At 38.8% G+C, this 19,182-nt stretch overlaps 2 protein-coding genes across 3 annotated transcripts in view; both read right to left on the minus strand.

The window, feature by feature from the left end:
- The window catches only part of LOC124863764 (cytohesin-3-like), a 45,347-nt gene extending 39,824 nt beyond the window's left edge, over positions 1–5,523 (minus strand). For both annotated transcript variants that reach the window (XM_047358235.1, XM_047358234.1), the window contains exon 1: positions 5,193–5,523. In XM_047358235.1, coding sequence (XP_047214191.1) covers positions 5,193–5,211 — 19 coding nt within the window. In that variant the 5' untranslated portion in view covers positions 5,212–5,523. The remainder of the gene's footprint in view (positions 1–5,192) is intronic.
- An 8,402-nt stretch (positions 5,524–13,925) lies between these two features.
- Positions 13,926–17,566, minus strand: LOC124864618 (small integral membrane protein 10-like protein 2A). Its single transcript, XM_047359466.1, has 2 exons — positions 17,199–17,566; positions 13,926–14,760 (listed from the first exon to the last, which is right to left on the minus strand). The coding sequence occupies exons 1-2, from the start codon at positions 17,376–17,378 to the stop codon at positions 14,740–14,742; spliced, it is 201 nt and encodes a 66-aa protein (XP_047215422.1). The 5' UTR covers positions 17,379–17,566; the 3' UTR covers positions 13,926–14,739.
- Between the last annotated feature and the right edge of the window lie 1,616 nt (positions 17,567–19,182).

Raw genomic sequence — 19,182 nt, forward strand, 5'->3', positions numbered from 1 at the left:
GTGTAAGAAGCTATTTAAAAAGGAAGCTGTTTTTTTCTGCTTCATGCCAAGACAAGTCCACACTCATTCAGGCTGCAAGGGAGAGTGAGATTTAAAGCAGATAACAGGAAGGCTGAATAGAGTACTGCTATGTTGCTCTGTTTTACCTTTCTGATCTTGTAATCTCCATCTGTTAGGGAACAGGTTTTTAGAAACGTCTGCAGTCTTTTGGAAATCTCAGAGTTAAGGGAAGGATCTAAGTTTGATGACTTCTCACTGAAGGCATCAAAACAATGAATGAACACACATGGAATTATGTAGTAAACAAAAAGTGTGAAATAACTCTAAACATTTTTCTATACTAGATTCTTCAAAATAGCCACCCTTTGCTTTGATGACTGCTTTGCTCTCTTGGTATTCTTTCCATGAGCTGCATGAGGTGGTCACCTGAAATGGTTTTCCAAAGAGTCTTGAAAGAACTTCCCGGAGGTTCACTGAGAGACGGCTAAAGGTTAATATTTCAGTCATCACAGCAAAGGGTGCTACTTTAAGGAATCTAAAATATAAAACATATTTAAAGTTTTTGGGTTTTTCGGGGTTTTTTTACGATTTTTTGTTTGCTACATGATTCCTTATATGTTCATTCAGTTTTGTTGCCTTTGGTGAGAATCTACAATGTTAATAGAAAAATAAAAATATAGAGACCAATTTAGTAAATCTTTTGACTTTTAGTGTATATTGCAGCTGATTTCCATTGATTGTGGTTCTGATCTGCATGTGAGTCAAGTTATTCTTATTAAATATGGCCTGCTTAAACTCAAATAACTCTGAGTGACCTGATGATAGACCGTAAGTAAATTATAGGAAATTACTTTAAATGATCAGTTGACAAAACACATATGAAATGTCCTCTAATATCCTGTGGAAAATATGTAAGAAATAACCAAAACTGAAATGTTTGAAATGTCAAAATATTGAAATGACCAATACTCGCATGATGGATAACAGAAAAGGAAAGAAACACAGGGAGAGCATTTATTTTGTCATCAATGGAAGGAGACAAAAGTAGACTTACAAATGTTTTAGGTAAGACTCTTCCTTACGGACACTTGGACAGGTGGACAGATGAAGGTGGGAAACAAATCACAAACACCATCTTTATTGGATGAGCTACTCTACTTTTTCTTAACATAAAGGAAAGAGTAAAATAAGCTAAAATGGAGATTAAACCAACAGGAATGCAATTGGATTTGGAAACTGTCAAAAACACTGGAACTGGGAATTATTGGAGTCCTAAAGCTTAATGGCAGTATATTCTAGATAAATGGAACACCCTAAAGATATAGCTCTGTTACTTGCATGACTAAAAACATACGATACTGGTTTCACAAATCATTTTCCAAGATAATATTTCAGGCTAAAGTTAAAATCATGAAGGGAAAAACTGAAATAGAAATGAATCCCTGTTGAAGGCCTGACCTGGTTTGAGAGATGGTCTTGGATGGCCACTTGCTGTTCACTAAGTTAATTACAATAGAGCAGAGGGACTTTTACTGACAGAAACACTGCAGAATTGGTTCAATTCAATTCAATTCAATTCAAAGATACTTTATTTATCCCCGAGGGGAAATTAGAATTCCAGTACAACCCATCCAAACATACATCATGACACAAGACAAGGGGGGACGGGTCACCGAGGCTTTGCTGCCCACTCACAGGCGCTGCCCTTGCTAGATGAGAAAAGAGGCCACATTAGGCAAGTAGAGGGAAAAAAAATCATATTTCACACTTTATCCTTAGCAGGATACAGTTTAAGATTGCAAAAAAACCTCAGCACAAAGAAGCAACAAATTTACAAAACAACATCATGCTGGGAACGGTGAAGGTGGTGTGAGGGGGTGCATATGTTTATCTTGAGCATGTGTGTGTGTGCAAGTGAGTGTGTGCAAGTAAGTCCATGAAGCACTGTCACAGAGGCCATTGTCCTTGATGGTTCGTTGGAATGTACATCAACCGGCCACAAAGTTCTGAGCAGGTCCACAGGTGTCCTCAGGGAAGGGAGGGGGCAGAGGGAGCAGAGCATCATGTTTACATAACTTCCAGGAGAAGTTGAAGATAGCCAGCCGTCAAGGCCGCGCCGGGGAGCCGGATTCAGAAAAACAATAATTATTTGGGTTAGGCTGACTCTTAATTTTCCGTCAGCCTTGAGAGTCTCACTGGTGCTTCTCAAAGGCAAATTCAGTAAGAATATCCAGCCCATTGCATCTCTCCCTCACTGCCTTTCGCTTGGCATTGCTGCAAACTTCATGGGCAATTTTCCATCTTGGTTCTGGCACTGCATCCTGCCTCCTCCTCAAACAGAAAAACACATCTCACCATCTCTGTTACTACAACTACACTACACCCTGTGTGGTCGCACGTGCTTTTCTATGCTCAGCCACCTCTCGCTCTGTTCTCTCTGTGACACTCCATACCTCATTATGTCTGTCACTCCTCAGTCCTCCCTCGCTCTGAAATTGTAGCCTGGAGAAGTGTAAGCCACATTTGGGGTGATGACAGTCACACACTGAACCTTGTCAGCCATGCTGCCACCTACTTTCAGTGTCGCTCTGTATGGGCTCAACGCTGTAATCGTACCCAGCATGACTCTCCATTCTGTACTTTGGTCCGAACCCCCTCACAGATCCTGTTCTGTTGCTGTCTCTGGTGTAGGCGTGCTTGATACGAGCTTGTTCAAATTATAAGAACAAAATTAAGGCACATGAAGACGAAATAAAAGCAAAATTGGAGCTCCGTAGCATATTTTGCTGCATGTGGTGAATTACATATTCCACATGACACTTTTGCATAGACATTCCTGGTCACTACCCATGCATTTGTATATCAGCCTTCAGAGCAAACAGAATATCACTTCTGTGTTTTATCCTGCTGTTGTGAATTTGTGACAATGTGTTTACACGCTCCGGGCTGTTGTCAGCTCTTCCTGTTCATCATCACAGCAAGCGTATATCTCTCTGAGGGGGCCGAGTTGATATGCACCACCAATGAAAGCCAGGCAGGGTGTACACAGCACAATCCCAGTGTTACGCCCAGGTGTAACATATGCATCACTCCCGCAATTAGTCCTATCCCGCAACTTTGCAAGAAGTGAACACTTGGTGCAAAACAACCTCTGATGAATAAAGGAGAGATCACTAGAGTAAGTATGCCTCACTTGCAGATTATGTGCAGGTAACAATAACCTGGCTCAATAGAGTTTGCTAAGTTAGGAGCGGGGCCAGTTGGGTGGAACAGGTCACCCCTGGAATCAGATTGGTACACTTTAGTTGCTTGTTCCTGTTAGGAGTACATGGCAAAAGCATTCACACCCCGTTAACTTTTAATCTATTCACATTACAGCTACAATGTCTCATCAGGGTTTTAAGTGACAGACCGACACGAAGTAGCACATTATTGTAAAGTAAGAGAAAATACATACCTGGTTGTATTCAGCTCCTCTGAGTCAATCCTTAATAGAACCACCTTTCGCTTCAGTTACAGCTGTGGGTCTTTTGGGGTATTGTCTATCAGCTTTGCACATATACAGACTGAGATGTTGCTCATTCTTCTTTCTCACAAAATGGCTCAAGCTCATTCAGATTAGATGGAGCACTTCTTTGAACAGTCTGGACCTTGAATGGGCCATACATAAATATGCTTTAAACTATCTCAGCTTCAACTATTGTGTTGTTGGATGTTTAGGGTTGTTATCCTACTGGAAGATGAACTTCCACCCCAGTCTCAAGCCTATTACAGCTTATAACAGGTTTTCTTTCATGACTTCCCTGTATTTAGCTCCATCCACTTTCCTATCAAACCTGCCTTGCTTTCCTATCCCTGCTGAAGAAAAACATCCCCACAGCATGATGCTGCCACTGCCATGTTTCACCACGTGAATGGTTATAGTGTGGTTAATTTTCCTTCATACATAGCATGAAGGAAATGCAGATGTGCATTTTGCATGTAGGCCAAAAAGTTCAATGTTGCTCTCATCTGACAGGAGTACCTTCTTCCACATTTTCCTATGTCCCCTATAAGGCCTGTAGCAAACCTTTATTTCACTATGGCTTTCTTTTTGCCATTGTACCGTAAATATTTGTTGTCCTGTCAACAGTCTCCCCCCTAAACTAATAATCTCTGCAGTAGGACTGAAACAATAAATCGGATTAATCATGAATAATCAATTATTGAAATAATAAGACAGCTGATTGCAACAGATTTTATTTAGGAGTATCAGATAAATGAGGTCTAAATGGATGCCAGACTTCTAAGATTTAATCTAACAATCTAACATTCTCCTATTATCCTCCCTCTTCACAAGTATGCCCTACTTTGTGTTGGTCTGCCTTATAAAACCCCAAAGAAACACAGTGGTTTATGGTTACAGCAAGACAAAATGTGAAAAAGTGTCATAGGCCTGAATGCTTTTGACCAGAACTTTAAAAAACTGCTAATAAAAGATGTTTATTAAATGTTTAGATTTTTAGACTTATATAGCCTCTGCCAAAACAAGCTAGGAGGAGCTGTTACTAAACTGGCCATGTCTGCAGGATATTTCGTTACAATACAAATATTTATGGATCAAGTTTCATTGCATACCGTTTAGTCAGAGGAGTAGGGCTTGCACATCTGCATTTAGTTTACAAGTGTGCTACACATCCAAAAATTGACCTGTATAGTCTACAAAATTACTGATATTTTCCAAGCATCTCTTTGGGATGCCTTGCCTTGAAGATCTTCAAGTTAGTAAATAAATCCACCCTCAACAGCTATATGCTCTGGTGACCATAAGGAGACCTGTTGGGGCCAAAGCAACGCCAGCAGCACAGCTGGCAAAGGCACAGACACACAAGTCCATTAACTTTAGCGCTGACTGCCTTCAGTCATGACAGTAATGCTCTGTCAATCATGCATACTTATCCATTCACACTTGATGGCCTTGCTGAGTCTTAATCATCACCTGTCAAGTTTGGGTCAGCCTTTATTCCCTAATTAAACCCATCCAGCACAGGGAGGGAGCCTGTGAAAGTGAACCTGAAACCTTCTCTGCATGAAAATAACACAAGCATATCCATTTAGGATGTCAGTCCGGGAAAAGAAAACTATTTATGTTGTGGTGCAGCGTGTATTTATTATAAACAGAGATATTCATTTAATGAAATAACTGAGTCTACCTTGGTTATCCTCGTCCATGTCTGCAGCGTCCAAACCAGACAAATTGTTCAGAAAAACTTCCAATGCGTCTAAATTACTCCCGGATGAACGTCCTATTTTCCAGAACGCATTGGGTGCTCAAGTAGTCTCACAGGCAGGAGCGTCTCCCCTCAGAACATATTGTGGCCATTTACCCCTTACACACAGTCCCAGGTCCCGTCCTCCGGGCCCCTTGTGTCCGTTCGGCACTGAGCGACAGGTCTCTGCAGCGGCGGCAGATTGTCTTTAGGATCACAGAGGCCAAGTTATCCCTCTAAATACGCCTTCACTCCACTAGTATCTGGAGAGCGGCCGATGACACGACTGCAGCAAAGCTGTCCACGCTCTGAACGGAAATAAAGTCCGCTGTGGAGTGGACTGGCATCAGAATAAAAGCAATGGGACGCACTGCATGTAGTAGGCGATGGATTCTCGACACTGACGCTTTTACTTTGGAGTATTCCTTTAGGAAACTAATTGCAGATTGTTTTTTGTAAATATAGGTGTTAATCCAATCGCAGTTCTGTTGCACAGCGTCAATCAGACGTCACGTGACTCAAAGCAGCGTTTACCCTTATAAATAGTGTAAACTTGTCACATTTTGGTCAGTTTTGTGGTTTGATTTTTGTTAGCTTTTTTATTTCAGAATTGCCACTATAATAATGCATTATTTGCTGACAATATCAGCAATAACACCAAACATTGTCCTCAAGAAGCCGGGTCATGCATTTGGCTTTTTGTTTTCAGCAAAAAAAAAAAAATCTTATTGGGAAAAGAGCAAATGGACATAAAATGATCAAATGCATACTATATAGTAGGGGAAAAAATATGTATAGAATGGCTTTATTTTACGTGGAAATTTGAATGAAACCAATACTTACCAGTGTTAAGACCACATTTGCTCATCATCAGAGCCACTGTCTATTCTCGCATACACTTCTGTTACTTTCACAACCTTCTATCAGTTAGTAAACACAATTTATTTATTGTCCAACTATGAATAAACAGAAAGAAAAACCAACAACAGTGCACTATATAAAAATATTAAACAGCATCAGCCACAACATGTGCTAAGCACTCACAGGAGCAAAATGACTGGGTGACTGTTTAGGGATCAAAAATCAAGTTTATCATAGTGCAATGCCACAAGGTAAAGGACAGTTCCCAATTTCATATTAGATTTCTCTGTATTATACAGTTTAGCCTTTTAAAACTTGAAGTGCTCCCTGAACAAGGTAACTCTTATCTTTATATGTTGTGTCAGGTTTTATCTGTTTAGATTTAGAACAATATATGTATTTTTTTTTATTAATAGAAGTACATCTTTAACTTGGTAATCCAGCAGTTAAATAGCTTTACAAAATGTATATTATTAAAAGCAATGTACTAGGCATTTAACAGCAAAACTCTTGTATTTAGTTTTTTGATGTCTCAGGATTTATATTTCATTTTAGTGTCAAATATGCAACATATTTTATATCCACTATAGAAAGCTATTTGAGGATGCTGTGAGGCACTGGTGCTTAGGAATGTCTCCAAAAGTGATTCATCAAATTAATTTAAGTACTCAACTGCGCAAATTGCTGCTGGCCAGTATGTAGAATGCAGACTCACAAATAGGTCACAGGCGACAGTGTGAAACAAAATTTCCAGTTTGGATTTTGGGCACTTCTGGATGACATCCACATTCAGAGATATTTGCAGAGTTTGTATCTGACACACGTGTCTTCAATTATAGCATTTCTTCTTCCACAGGCAAGGAGGGGGTCTCGTTTCCTGTGCGCATTACTCCAGTGGTCAAGCATGAACAGATGTTTAAATTTATTCATTTGTTTATTCATAGGTGTCACTTTGAAATAAAAAAATGTCTCTGTCTTAGTCTAAACAAAAAAGACATTATCCAGCCATAAAATAATCAATCCGTCTGTCATAATTTCATTTGCCGGAGAGATTTATTGTTTCAGTTTATGAAAAAAAACACATTTTTCTCCAATTTCAAATTTGATCAGGCTCATATTCACAATCCTTGAGACAAACATACAGTCTTCTTTACCATAGTTTGACATGTCTTTAAAATTGGTAATGCTGAAATGAAATGGACTGAGTAGACACAGAAGAGCTCAATCTATTTATTTTTGCCAGTCCAAATAATTACACAATACATTTAACATCTTGAGTCCAGCAAACTCCAGTCTGGTTCAGCAGAGAAAAAGAAAAGAAACCTACACCCAGATCCTGACATTATATCTGGATGAAAATCATGGATGAAAAATGAAATATATTAAGGAAGAAAGCATCCAGGGAGAAAGGTATTTTTACTCAGCCTTATAGTAAATGGAACTTCTGGAGTTGACTATATGTTTTGGACCAATGAACAGTTTGTCTGCTCTCCCCTTCATATATTAGGGGATGCTTTACATACTAGGAGGACTGATGCAAATGAACGGACACCAAGTTCCAATTTGAACGCTCTTTGTTGCATCTGGAAAATAGATTGTATGCGTAGTATCGGGTATATCTTGGTAAAATGGTTGCATTAGTGGTTCTTAAACTTTTTAGAACACACACTAAAAACTGTAGGATTCAAAACAATCCAAATTGGGTTATTTTGCTAACCCAGTCCAGAACCAACTATTGAATGATCTTGTCCTGGGTTGATTTAATGCAACTGGATTTGTTATGGGTTTAACCCGGACCACTGAGTTAAGTTTTCAACACAAAAATTAGGTTAAAGTGACTAATGGGTAACATGGCTAACATTACCAAAGAATGGGCTAAAAAGAATAACCCATAACCTGAATCACTAAACAGGTAATATTTTACCTAAACTGAATGATTTCTGACTTCATACAACAACAATTATTTGATTGCAAAGGAAACAACAACCTCATAACATCCAATTAGACCTTTATTAACAAACAACTGAATTTGGATAACAAAATTTATTATTTACATATTACATTGTTTAAGTTTGCTGTCTTTTTTTAATAAGGTTAAAAAAAAATAAGGTAATTGAATTGCGATTTCCATTATTACATAATGATCAAGATCCAAAATGGAAAAAGTCATAATTCCAGGTTAGAAATCAAAGGTTCCTAAAAAAATGTTGCACAACACATAAAAGTGAGTTTGGATGCATAAATTGATGAGAACCACATCGTCTTCATCTTATATTGCTAACATTAGTTGGCCTGGTTATATGTCCCATGAATTCATTAATCCAACTGGTTTTCTGACTTGCAGCAACAACATAGTTAAGTTTGGTTCTCTCCCAGACCCAAGTTCGGAGTACAAATTCACCATGAGTTTGAATTCATCATGAAGTTACATGTTTCACAGCAGAAAAAAAGACTATTCTTGTTTAATAAAAAAACAAAACTGCCACTTTCTTGTAATTTATTTCTCCTTGCAAATGCCTGCTTATGTGTTTATGAGTGATGAGTAAAAGCTAAGTCTGGCTCAGTTGTCCTCTGTAATGAACAAAAGTAAACAGATTTTAATATTTAAGCCAATACATACCCAGTTTGGCTTCCTTAGTGTGTAAACTCGACAAGGATGTTTGGGTTATTTCAAACAGAAGCCCTAAAGTGACCCCAGTTCAAGGGGCTTCAAGTAAACATGTGGGGATGTGTCTCGTACTGCAGGGAGGAGCATGTCTGGCAGATTAGGCCAACCATCATGGAAAATGTCTGCTCTGCTCCTGACTGATTTCACGTGACCTGATTGAGCAGTTGAAGCGCTTCATATGCTCCAATCATCACAGAATGCCCAGAGGGTGATCACCTTTTGCAATTAGAACCCCCCTGCCCCTCATGTTTGTAATTACTCATACAATCAGTCCCCTGACATTCTCAGGCTAAATCACAAGATTTTTCTCCATCTCTACTGAAATGTCTCTTAGCATATAAAGATTTTTCCCTGAAAGCCCATTGTAGTTTTAAATAATTCATGACTAACTGTTAAATGTATTTTATTATATAACTGCTTATTGGATACCTAAGCATGTATTTAAACTCACCAAATTTGTACACGTGTCAGTCGTGTGTAAAATGTTACTATTTGTACGGCTTTGCAAAAGTCACAAAAGAAATAACTCCACAGCGCCCCCTTGTAAATTCACCCCTTCTCATTTGGTACACTTGTTGAACTTCCTGAAGCCTACACAAAACTCTCTTGCACCCATGCTCTACAAGACACTGGATGTTGGCCATCTTGGATTGAATTTCTAATCTTGACCCCATTTTGGCAATTTCTAGCATCTGTATTTCATCAGACTCCTCTTAGAGGTTTTGTCCAATCTGGATAATATTTTGTGAGTTTGCTAGTAAGGCGTGGGCATCAATATTCGGCTCTGCTTGTACAGAGACCGGATGGTCCCTAATAAAGGGCCCTTAACTCTGTACCCCTGGATAGTCTTCCACAGGGCACCACGAGGGACACGGTCGAATGCCTTCTCCAGGTCAGCCTTACTCTCCTCTCCAACACTCTGGCAAGAACTTGTTACAAGAAGGGTACCACCGGGGTGCGACACTGGTGGTGTAGGGGCTAGGCGCGTGACCATGTGCAGAGGCCATAGTCCTCGGTGCGGCTGTCCAGGGTTTGAGTCCTGGACCCTGCGACCTTTGCTGAATGTCTCCCCCTCTCATTGCACCTAATAATAATAAAATCTGTATATGTATAGTGGTACTTACAAAAGTATTCATGTCCATTTATCTTTCCATTTTGTTTCATTGTAATCACACACTTCCGTGTATTATATAGGGATTTTATGGGACAGATTAAATCAAAGTAGTAGCCTTGGACATTAGAGATTGAAATTGTTACCCATTCTTTATTACAATTAGATCAAGGTCATTTACAGGACATATGTCCTGTAAAGTCCTATTTAAGACCTCACTCAGGTGAGTTATTTCCTCTATCAGTTAGGTTAAATTGTGCAAAGTAACATTTCTGAGCTCCAACAGCTGGTCATCCTCGGCCACCAGAATGTAGAAGTTCTTATGAGTTGAGTTCAGCGGTTCTTTCATCTAGCTGTTCTCCTCTTGTAGTTGCACAGTGTTTTTCACTGCGAGCAGCATCTTCTCTGTAACCTGCTATAAACTCGCTTTCATCCTTTGCCGGGTGTTCCACTGGAGGAGGAGGATTAATACTGCTACGCCAAGGACCCCACTCAAAACTCAAATCACAGAGGACTTTCTTGGGGAGGACTGTTGGTTGATTTATTTTCATTTGCATCAGCATTTTGTGTTTTTTGGTGGTCCTAGTTAGCATTCTGTCAGTCTTTTCACTGTTTTGAATCATGTTGTCATTTCCATACACAGCATTTGCCCCCACATTCACGGATTAGCTTGTGTTGCCATGAGAAGTGTAGCTTCTAACGTTGTTTGGTTCTCCTTTCAAAAGCGATTTAACTTTTAAAAATACGAAAGATAATTTACTAAATCTACTGATTTAAAGTAGAAAGTTAAGAGTAAAAGACTGCAAGCAAACAGAGAGCAAGAGGAGAAAGGTGCTTGTTTATGTGTTTTCTTTTAATATACAGAAATCTCCTCAGGCTTATTTTATTTAATCAAGGCCGCTCAATGGAAAGTTTAGAAATTAATCCTTTAGAATGATTTTAAGGTTAAGACATTGATAGATTTTTGATAGATTGTGAGACTCATTGGTTTATCACCTTAATAAAATTTCAATTGTCTCATTATTCTACACTTGTAGCCAAACCAAAGGATGTGACCAGGCCCAGCATGTCCTTCCTGCCATGAAGGGTGATCAGGGTGGATTTTTAGGGTGATACCATGTATTTGTGTGTGTGTGAAAGGTCACAGGAAGCAGGACGCTCAGAATGGCAGGATTTCCTCCTTTGTTCTCCCCATTTTAAAGCCCAGCTCTGCACTTTTGACTATGTCTTTCCTGCTTCCATCTGACTGAAGGGAAATGTTGTGTTGATTTTCTTCCGTCCAAGGACACAAATGAGTGGAGTCTTTATTTGGACTCACAAAGGTGGCAGTGTCCTAGACCTTGAACGTAAAGCTGGGAGTGAGTTCCTACATATGAAGAGTGAATCTTTTAGAACCTGCCTCAGTAACAAAACAAACTATAAACTAAATGCTTAATACTAATCATATAGTTCAGTCGGTGGGCTTACATATGCTGTATTTGGGATTGGTAAAAACTATGAAAGAATAAACATATATCTATCATGATTAAATACACTTAACAGCAAACAAAAAAAAAAAAAAAAGCTCACATAAGGTCGTGAAGCATGAGAGCATCCCAACAAACAATAAAGCCTAAAAAAGATCCTAAACAATAAAAAAGCTGCTGAAAAGATTTATAATATGAATGTATAATCATATTTGAGTCTGATAAAAGGAAATTATACGAACTGGATGACAACAGTCCAGGTTTTTTAAAATACAAACAAGAAAGTTCAAGTATGAGTAAAGCAAAATGTCACACTAACACCTACAAAAATACTCCCATATTTGCATTTGCTTTTTTTCTGGTATGACCTATTTCAAGCCTGCAGAGTGACTGCTGCAAATAATAACCCCCACCCCCCTCTTTCAAATGTTCCTTTCATTTTGCTTCCTTCTCTCCTCTATCAGCCCTTTGATTTAATTTTTAGGTCAACTTGGAGCTCATCATGGCATCTGATATCCCTTTGATTATGCATCCTCTGCCATGTCAATCGAAATCACTGATGTGTATCTAATTTATTATATACATCACAACCTGGTGATTTTGTCAGCTCAGATATTTATATTCCAGGAAGATATTTAATTAGATTGACTTAAAGCAGGCGCTTATTCACATAGATCCAAGTGGTTTAGTTAAGTGTGGTAGACACTTTTATTTTGGTTTTAAAAGATAAAATGTCTCATAATGCTCTTAATAATGACTATCATTCTTTTTTTTTTTTACCAATCTGATTCAGCCTCAAACACACAGTTCTTTCTGTTATTAACAGATGGAAAGGGGACTCCATTATTGTGATTGGCTGCTTCCCCCTTATGGCCAGTTGCTGCCACTACATCCTCACGTCTAAAAATGCTTAACTGATTAAACAGGTTCGCTGTGGAGTTCAAAACATAACCCATAAATGTTTAAAAGCTCCAACAAATGATTATGGAAAATTTGAATAAATATTTGCTAATACCCAAATAAAAATTTTAATATTAACAACTGAAACTAATTGCTGTCCAACTATTGTCTAAAGGACTATCAAAAAAGGTGTTATTGGGTTTTATTTATTAAAAAAAATATTAAATCAACACATTAAACAATAACTGTGATGCACAGTTTGCTTAAATTTCTCCCCTTTGTAAAACTTTTTGCAGTATCAATGCTGTTCACAAGCCTGTTCATTGCTGATTTTGAGTATAGGTATTGTGCTTTGCAAAAGTATACATACCTCTTGAACCTTTTGCACAAAGACACACAAAAACAGACATGCAGGTGTAACTGCAGGATAAAGAGGCTGTAGAAAACATAAGGATAGTGTTGGATTTATATTATTAAATGCATTAAATGCACTTACAAATGCATGCTATGTTGTCTTTATTTAATCATCATTTATATTTTGGGGTTAACATACATATTTGTTTCAAAGTATATGTGCCAAAGTATTTCAATTGCAAGTGAAATAGTATGTACAGTTTAGGCATGGGCTAGAGTGAGATTCTCACAGTATGACAAGCCGCTTTCATTTTTTAATGAAAAGAATAGGGACAGAACCTTTTCCCCACATTCTACCTCAGCATTATGGGTTTGCTTATGAGAGACCACATTATTATTTTGCATTAGTTAAAACTGGTTTTCTAGATTTGTAACATTTTTCTTTAACACTTCGTTCCTCCATTATAAGACAGACTCCTGTCATCTGCAGAAATACTCGGATGATTCTGCCGTTGTGGGCTGGATCAGAGATGGACAAGAAGCTGAGTACAGGAAGGTGGTGGACCACTTTGTGACATGGTGTGGAAACAATCATCTCATGTTGAACGTGAATAAAACAAAGGAGATGATTGTAGATTTTAAGAGAAACAGGAATATGTCAAAAACTATTTCTATCATGGGAGACGAAATGGAGGTGGTGGAGGAGTATAAGACAGCAACAGACTAGAGTAGAGATCCAACTGTGAAGCCTTCTACAAGGGACAGATCAGACTGTACTTCTTGAGGAAGCTTAGATCCTTCAGTGTTTGCAGCAAGATGCTGCATATATTTTGTAAGTCTGTTGTGGAAAGTGTGATCTCTTCTACCATCATCTGCTGAGGAAGCAGCATCAGAGCCAGGGACTTAAAAAAGCTCAACAAGCTGATAAAGAAGGCTGGCTCTGTTCTGGGGACTCCTCTGGAGATCATTGTACAAAATGAAGAACATTATGGAGAACCCTGAGCATCCTCTTCATGTGACTGTCCTACAACAACAGAGTGTCTTCAGTCAGAGGCTTCTTCAGATCTGCTGTAAGACGGAGCGCTACAGGAGATCCTTCCTGCCCACAGCCATCAGCATCTACAACGGATCTTTGAGGAAACCTTCATAATATGAGCTATAACAACAATTATTTTCCCTTCGGGATTAATAAAGTATTTTTTTTATTTAAATTGAATTTAAATGTTTTTTTTTAAATAAGAATCATTAAAAATAAACTGTCAACAAGAATAGTTTGGACCCAAACACATCAGACATTTACTACACAGGCAAAGATGTACAGCTGCAATTTTACAAATTTATTTCTTCCAGAGTTAAATCATTCTTACAATCCATTCTGAGAGCACACATCTCCAGACACACTTGCTTACGTAAATCTGCAACAGATTTGCAGATATTTTTTTTTTTTTTACTACCATCAACTCTTCAGTGCTATACTGGTTTGCAGAAACAGTGACCTATGAATGTAACCACCAGTGCAACACATGCATTGTCTCACTCCATTAGTGCACTTGTGTTATTTCCAGTTGGAGAAGCTGCCATCCTCTGTGTTAAAAAGAAAGAGTACCTGTTGTTCAGCTAAAACCAACCTCAGAGTCACAGAAGACAAATAAAAAATGTGCTTGTTCATGTCATGCTGAGAAGTTGCTGCCATTGTGAAGGAAGCTGAACTGTGTTGAGGTTTAAGTTTTGAGATGCAACTCTACTGATAAACATACATGACTGACACACACACTAAAAAGGGTAAGCTACAAAGTTTCACAGCCACAATCGTCTGATTTCAGGATTAAGTCCCCCCGAACAGCTCCTGATTCAGATGCTGAAAGGCCTCTTCCCCTCCACCGTGTCACTCTGCACCATGTCTCACATTGAAAAACATCCTTTCTGTCCTTCAGCACAGAGCTCGTATGACGACTGCTGAAAACAAGCAGCCGCCTCGCTGCGTTGCATTGTCACACCAGCTTGCAGGATCGGGTGCCCTCTCCTTCAACATTGCTGTTCAGATTTGTCGGCTGCACATCTTTAGATGGCTGTAGCGTGGCAGTGCTCGCTTTTCACTGATTTAAGTCAAAAATGCAGGTGTTATGTTTTTCAGTGGATTTCAATATGAACCTGTGAAAAGATAAATACTTTATTTACATTTCATTTTGGAGCAAAGAGAAAAACTAAAAAGTGGCATTACAGTAGAAAATATCCACTGAACACTTTATTTTAGGCCATCACACTAACAGTGCATGGAAGAAAAAAAAACTAATTACGCTGAAACTACCACCGCACATCCTCATAGTGAAACATGGTGGTAGTAGTATCATGCTGTGGGGACAGGGAAGCTGGTCAGAGTTGAAGGGAAGATAGATGGAGCTACAGGGAAATCCTAAAACAAAACTTGGGAAAAACTTGAGACTGGGGCACAGGTTCACAGTCCAGCAGGACAACTAAGCCAAAACATACACCACAGTTGAACAGGTTAGATCAGGGGTGCCCAAGTACTGTCCCCAAAAAGCCACGATCCTGCAACTTTCGATGCATCCCTTCTCCAACACATGTGAATCAAATGAATGGCTCTCAACCAGGCGTCTGCAGAGCTGAACGACATGCTGATGAGGGAATTCAGGACTGAGAAGGGATGCATCTAAAAGTAACGGGACAGTAGCTCTTGAGGACTGAACTTGGGCATGTGTACAAACTATTGACCTGGGTTGAATACAAACGCATGCTACATTATTTGTAAAATAAAATCAAAGCAGGAATCGTGTATAATTTTGCTGCAGCTTCAAAGTTAGGCACTACTCCATGTAGTTCGATCACATAAAATCTCAATAAAAAAAAACTGTAATGTGACTAAATGTGGGAAAATTCAAGGAGTATGAAGACTTTAATAAGGCAACTTATTTTCAGTCAGTCTATAAAAGATGCTATAGTGCAGAACCTTTCTGGTTGTTTTTCAAAACAACCAGAAAGAAAAAGACATTTGATTGATAAAATAAATAATGAAATTCGTACTTTTAGTTACTTATTGGCTATCCATTCTTTTTCAGGGTGAAATTACAACACGAGCTAACTCCAAAGATTTTTTAAAACAAGAAATTAGTGCACACGTTTGAATTTATTTTTCCTTTTCTCTAATCCACACAGGTTGATACATACAGTCATCCCCTGTAATATTTTGTTAAAGTTCCCATAGAAAGTTGCACCTCGACTTAACATCTTTTGAAGCATCTCTCATAATTCCGGATGGATATATTATAGCTCTTCTCATCAGAATATGTACAGTTTATTTAAAATGCTTTTGAACATGGTCCATACAGTTTCAAAAGCATGATTACTCCATTCCAAAACCAGTTCTGATGTTTGGGTTTGATACCCGGCTGGAACAACTGTGCCTAGGTTTTAAACATATGAACCAAACGGTCTCAGACAGATGAAAGGAAATGGGTTAGAGGGTTCAGGAACAATCCAGGTACCTGTAAGGCTCAAGCAGGCTACAAAATAAGAACTACTGGAACACCAGTATCACTATCTAAAGTAATCCAGGTTTTACATGAACAGGGACTGAGATAGAGCCAACCGGAAAGAAACGCTGTCTCCAAAACTGACACCTTCAACCTCAACCGAGGGTTGCAGCTGCCCATATAGACAAACCAAACACCTTCTGAAGATAGGTTTTGGCCACAACGTTTGGAAAAGTTGAGGTGAAGCTTTCAAAGTTAAGAATACTGGACAAATTGTCAAGAATGGTGTTGGCAGCATCATTCTGAGGGCCTGTTTTACTGCCGGTTGTACCTGTTGGATAAAATCATGAAGAAGAAGGACTACCTTCAAACTCATCGACTTCAGTTCAACTCTACAGCAAGATAATAAAAACCTGAACGTCTGCTGTTCAAACTTAACAATACACTAAACATGCAGGAAAGCTGCTTTTGGAACGGATGAATCAGGCTTATGTTAAGCTTCTGCAATGGCCCTGACATCAGCACAAATGCTAATTTGTGAACTTTGGAAAACAACATGGAAACCAACTCATTTCAATGTGTTCTACCTTTTCTGTCAAGAAGAGTTGTCAAACATTGAGCCAGAATTTATGCCAGGACCTTGTTGATCACAACAAAAAGCCGTCTGTTTCTCTAAGGCACATTTATCCAAACCTTACTTAGAATGTATGTACATATTTGAGCCTGTATGTATAGTTTTGTATTGTGTGTGGATTAGAGAAAACTTAAACTTGTACATCCGTGTATTGTTCTTCAAATTAAGGTATATGTTTTTCAGCATATATATATATATATATATAAACACAAAAAAAAACTAATAGTTTAATACACCTCAAACTGATGTCAGCATATAATTTAAATACAACTTTAACTTTAATTGATCTAGATAAAATGAAATGCAAATTTAGCTTCTATCTACATAAAGGAGACACTTCTTTAAAAGCTCTGCAGACGCAAATTCAGCACTTTAGGCCTTTTGATCAGCTGTTGGCATGGCGACGAGCAGGACAGCAAAACCAGAAGTTTTGGTAAACAAGAAGGAAGTAAAGAAATACTTACTTGGAGTCTGACATTGAACACCATCGAAGCAACGAGGTATATATAAGGGAATCTGATTCTCAGCCGCCATGCCAGATCAAAAAATATCAACAAAGTCCTCGTCAAGCCTTTGCAAAACACTCCGTACGTCCGACCAGCGGAGCCCGAGAACCGGAGCACCAGGTACGACAGACCCGCCATATAGGCTTCACCCTGGATTTAATCTCTAATATACTAAATCATCTGGCAAGCAGATGAGACATAAGTGGCGAATGATGAGTGATTCTTCATTGTTTCTCAACGTTGCCTAACACCGAGCTCCATTTTTAAACATTAAGTGCTGGCCGAGGCGCTCCACCCCGACAGCGTCTCTAAGGAGGAGCGAAGAGGGTGCGACACACGGAAGTGGACAGAGATATGGGCTAACCCGCCCTAAATTCAGACTCACAGGCACGTCCGTACGTTTAAAATTTAGTCAGTCAGTCATTTTCTACCGCTTATTCCATAGTGGGTCGCGGGGGAGCTGGTGCCTATCTCCAGCAGTCTATGGGCAAGAGGCGGGGTACACCCTGGACAGGTCACCAGTCCATCGCAGGGCAACACACATACAACCATACACACACTCATTCATACACCTACGGGCAATTTAGAGTTACCAATTAACCTAACAGGCATGTTTAAAATTTAATTATATAAAATTATGTGACACGAATTATTTATCATTTTAATAAAAATAAAAACGGCACGGAAAAATATAAGAGTGCACATCCTTGAACTAATACTTTGTTGAAGCACATTTTATATAAATTTCAACTTTCAACCAAGAAGCCAAAAGCATGTCACATTGGGTGACTTGGTCATTTTCACTTCCCTTGCAAAAACTCTCATAATCTATCAGATTGTGATCACATCTTTTCCTGTTTTTCATCTGGTAAAGTCATTCTTTCATCAATTTTGACTTATGCCTGGACGCCTTTAAGCAGTCTGCAGACAACTAAAGGTCTTGGGTCAAAACTAACTGGTATTTGGAACGGTTTTTATGCCAAACCTACCTTTTCGAGTTGTGATCAGAAGTTCAAGTTTGGTTTCATCAGACCATAGCAAATTCTTCTACAAAGTTTTGAAAGATTTTTGTCAGAACTAGATTTTTTTGTTTGAAAAATGGCTCCTGCCAGTCAATTCTAATTCTCTGTCTGTTCTCTGGGCAGCCTCTTTGATCAGAAAGGGATGGGGTGCTGGAGCATATCTCCAGCGTTACACCCTTGACAAATTGCCAGTCTATCACAAGGCAACACAGAGACACAGGAAAACACCCACACACACATACTTAATGAAAATTTAGAAAGACCAATTCATTTAACAGTCATGTTTTTGGACTGTGGGAAGAAGCCGGAATACCTGGAGAGAACCCATACATGGACCGAGAGGGCTTGCAAAATCCATGCAGAAAGACCCCAAGCTGGGATTTGACCCAGGACCTACCTGTTATCAAGCAACAGTCCTACCAACTGCACCACCCTGCAGCAAACAGAAAATAATGTTTTGACTCCAATATGATGATTCCCAAAGATCTATCAGCTGAAAACCTGTACTAACTATATGATCAACAGAAGGATAATGGATGTATCGGGTCCTGTGTTAAATCTTTGCTGAAATGTTTTCCTCTTGGACATCTTGGACAAATCAGTAGAAATAGAAAACACATGTAAGGGGGAATTACCTTTTTACAAAACTATAGTTTTCTACATATGAAACTGATATTACAGATATTATATGGTTCTTTTAAGAAATCTTAATAGCACAGTTGAAGGAAAAAATATATATATTTATACCTCACAGACACATTTCTTCTTTTTTTTTTACCTTGACAAACTTATTTCTGAATGAGTCAGCCTCTTGACACTATTGACCCTCTTCACACATGCTCGGCCATCCACAACACAAACATGATCGTGAAGTTCGCCAACGACAATACCGTGGTGGGTTTCATATCAAACAATGATGA

Source organism: Girardinichthys multiradiatus, chromosome Y (assembly GCF_021462225.1).
Source record: "Girardinichthys multiradiatus isolate DD_20200921_A chromosome Y, DD_fGirMul_XY1, whole genome shotgun sequence".
Classification (NCBI taxonomy): Eukaryota; Metazoa; Chordata; class Actinopteri; order Cyprinodontiformes; family Goodeidae; genus Girardinichthys; species Girardinichthys multiradiatus.

Coding starts and splice junctions, on each gene's coding strand:
- LOC124864618 (XM_047359466.1), bottom strand. CDS start 17,378: ATGGCGGGTCTGTCGTACCTGGTGCTCCGGTTCTCGGGCTCCGCTGGT. Junction 14,761..17,198: donor TGTTCAATGTCAGACTCCAA/GTAAGTATTTCT, acceptor ATCTTTTCACAG/GTTCATATTGAAATCCACTG.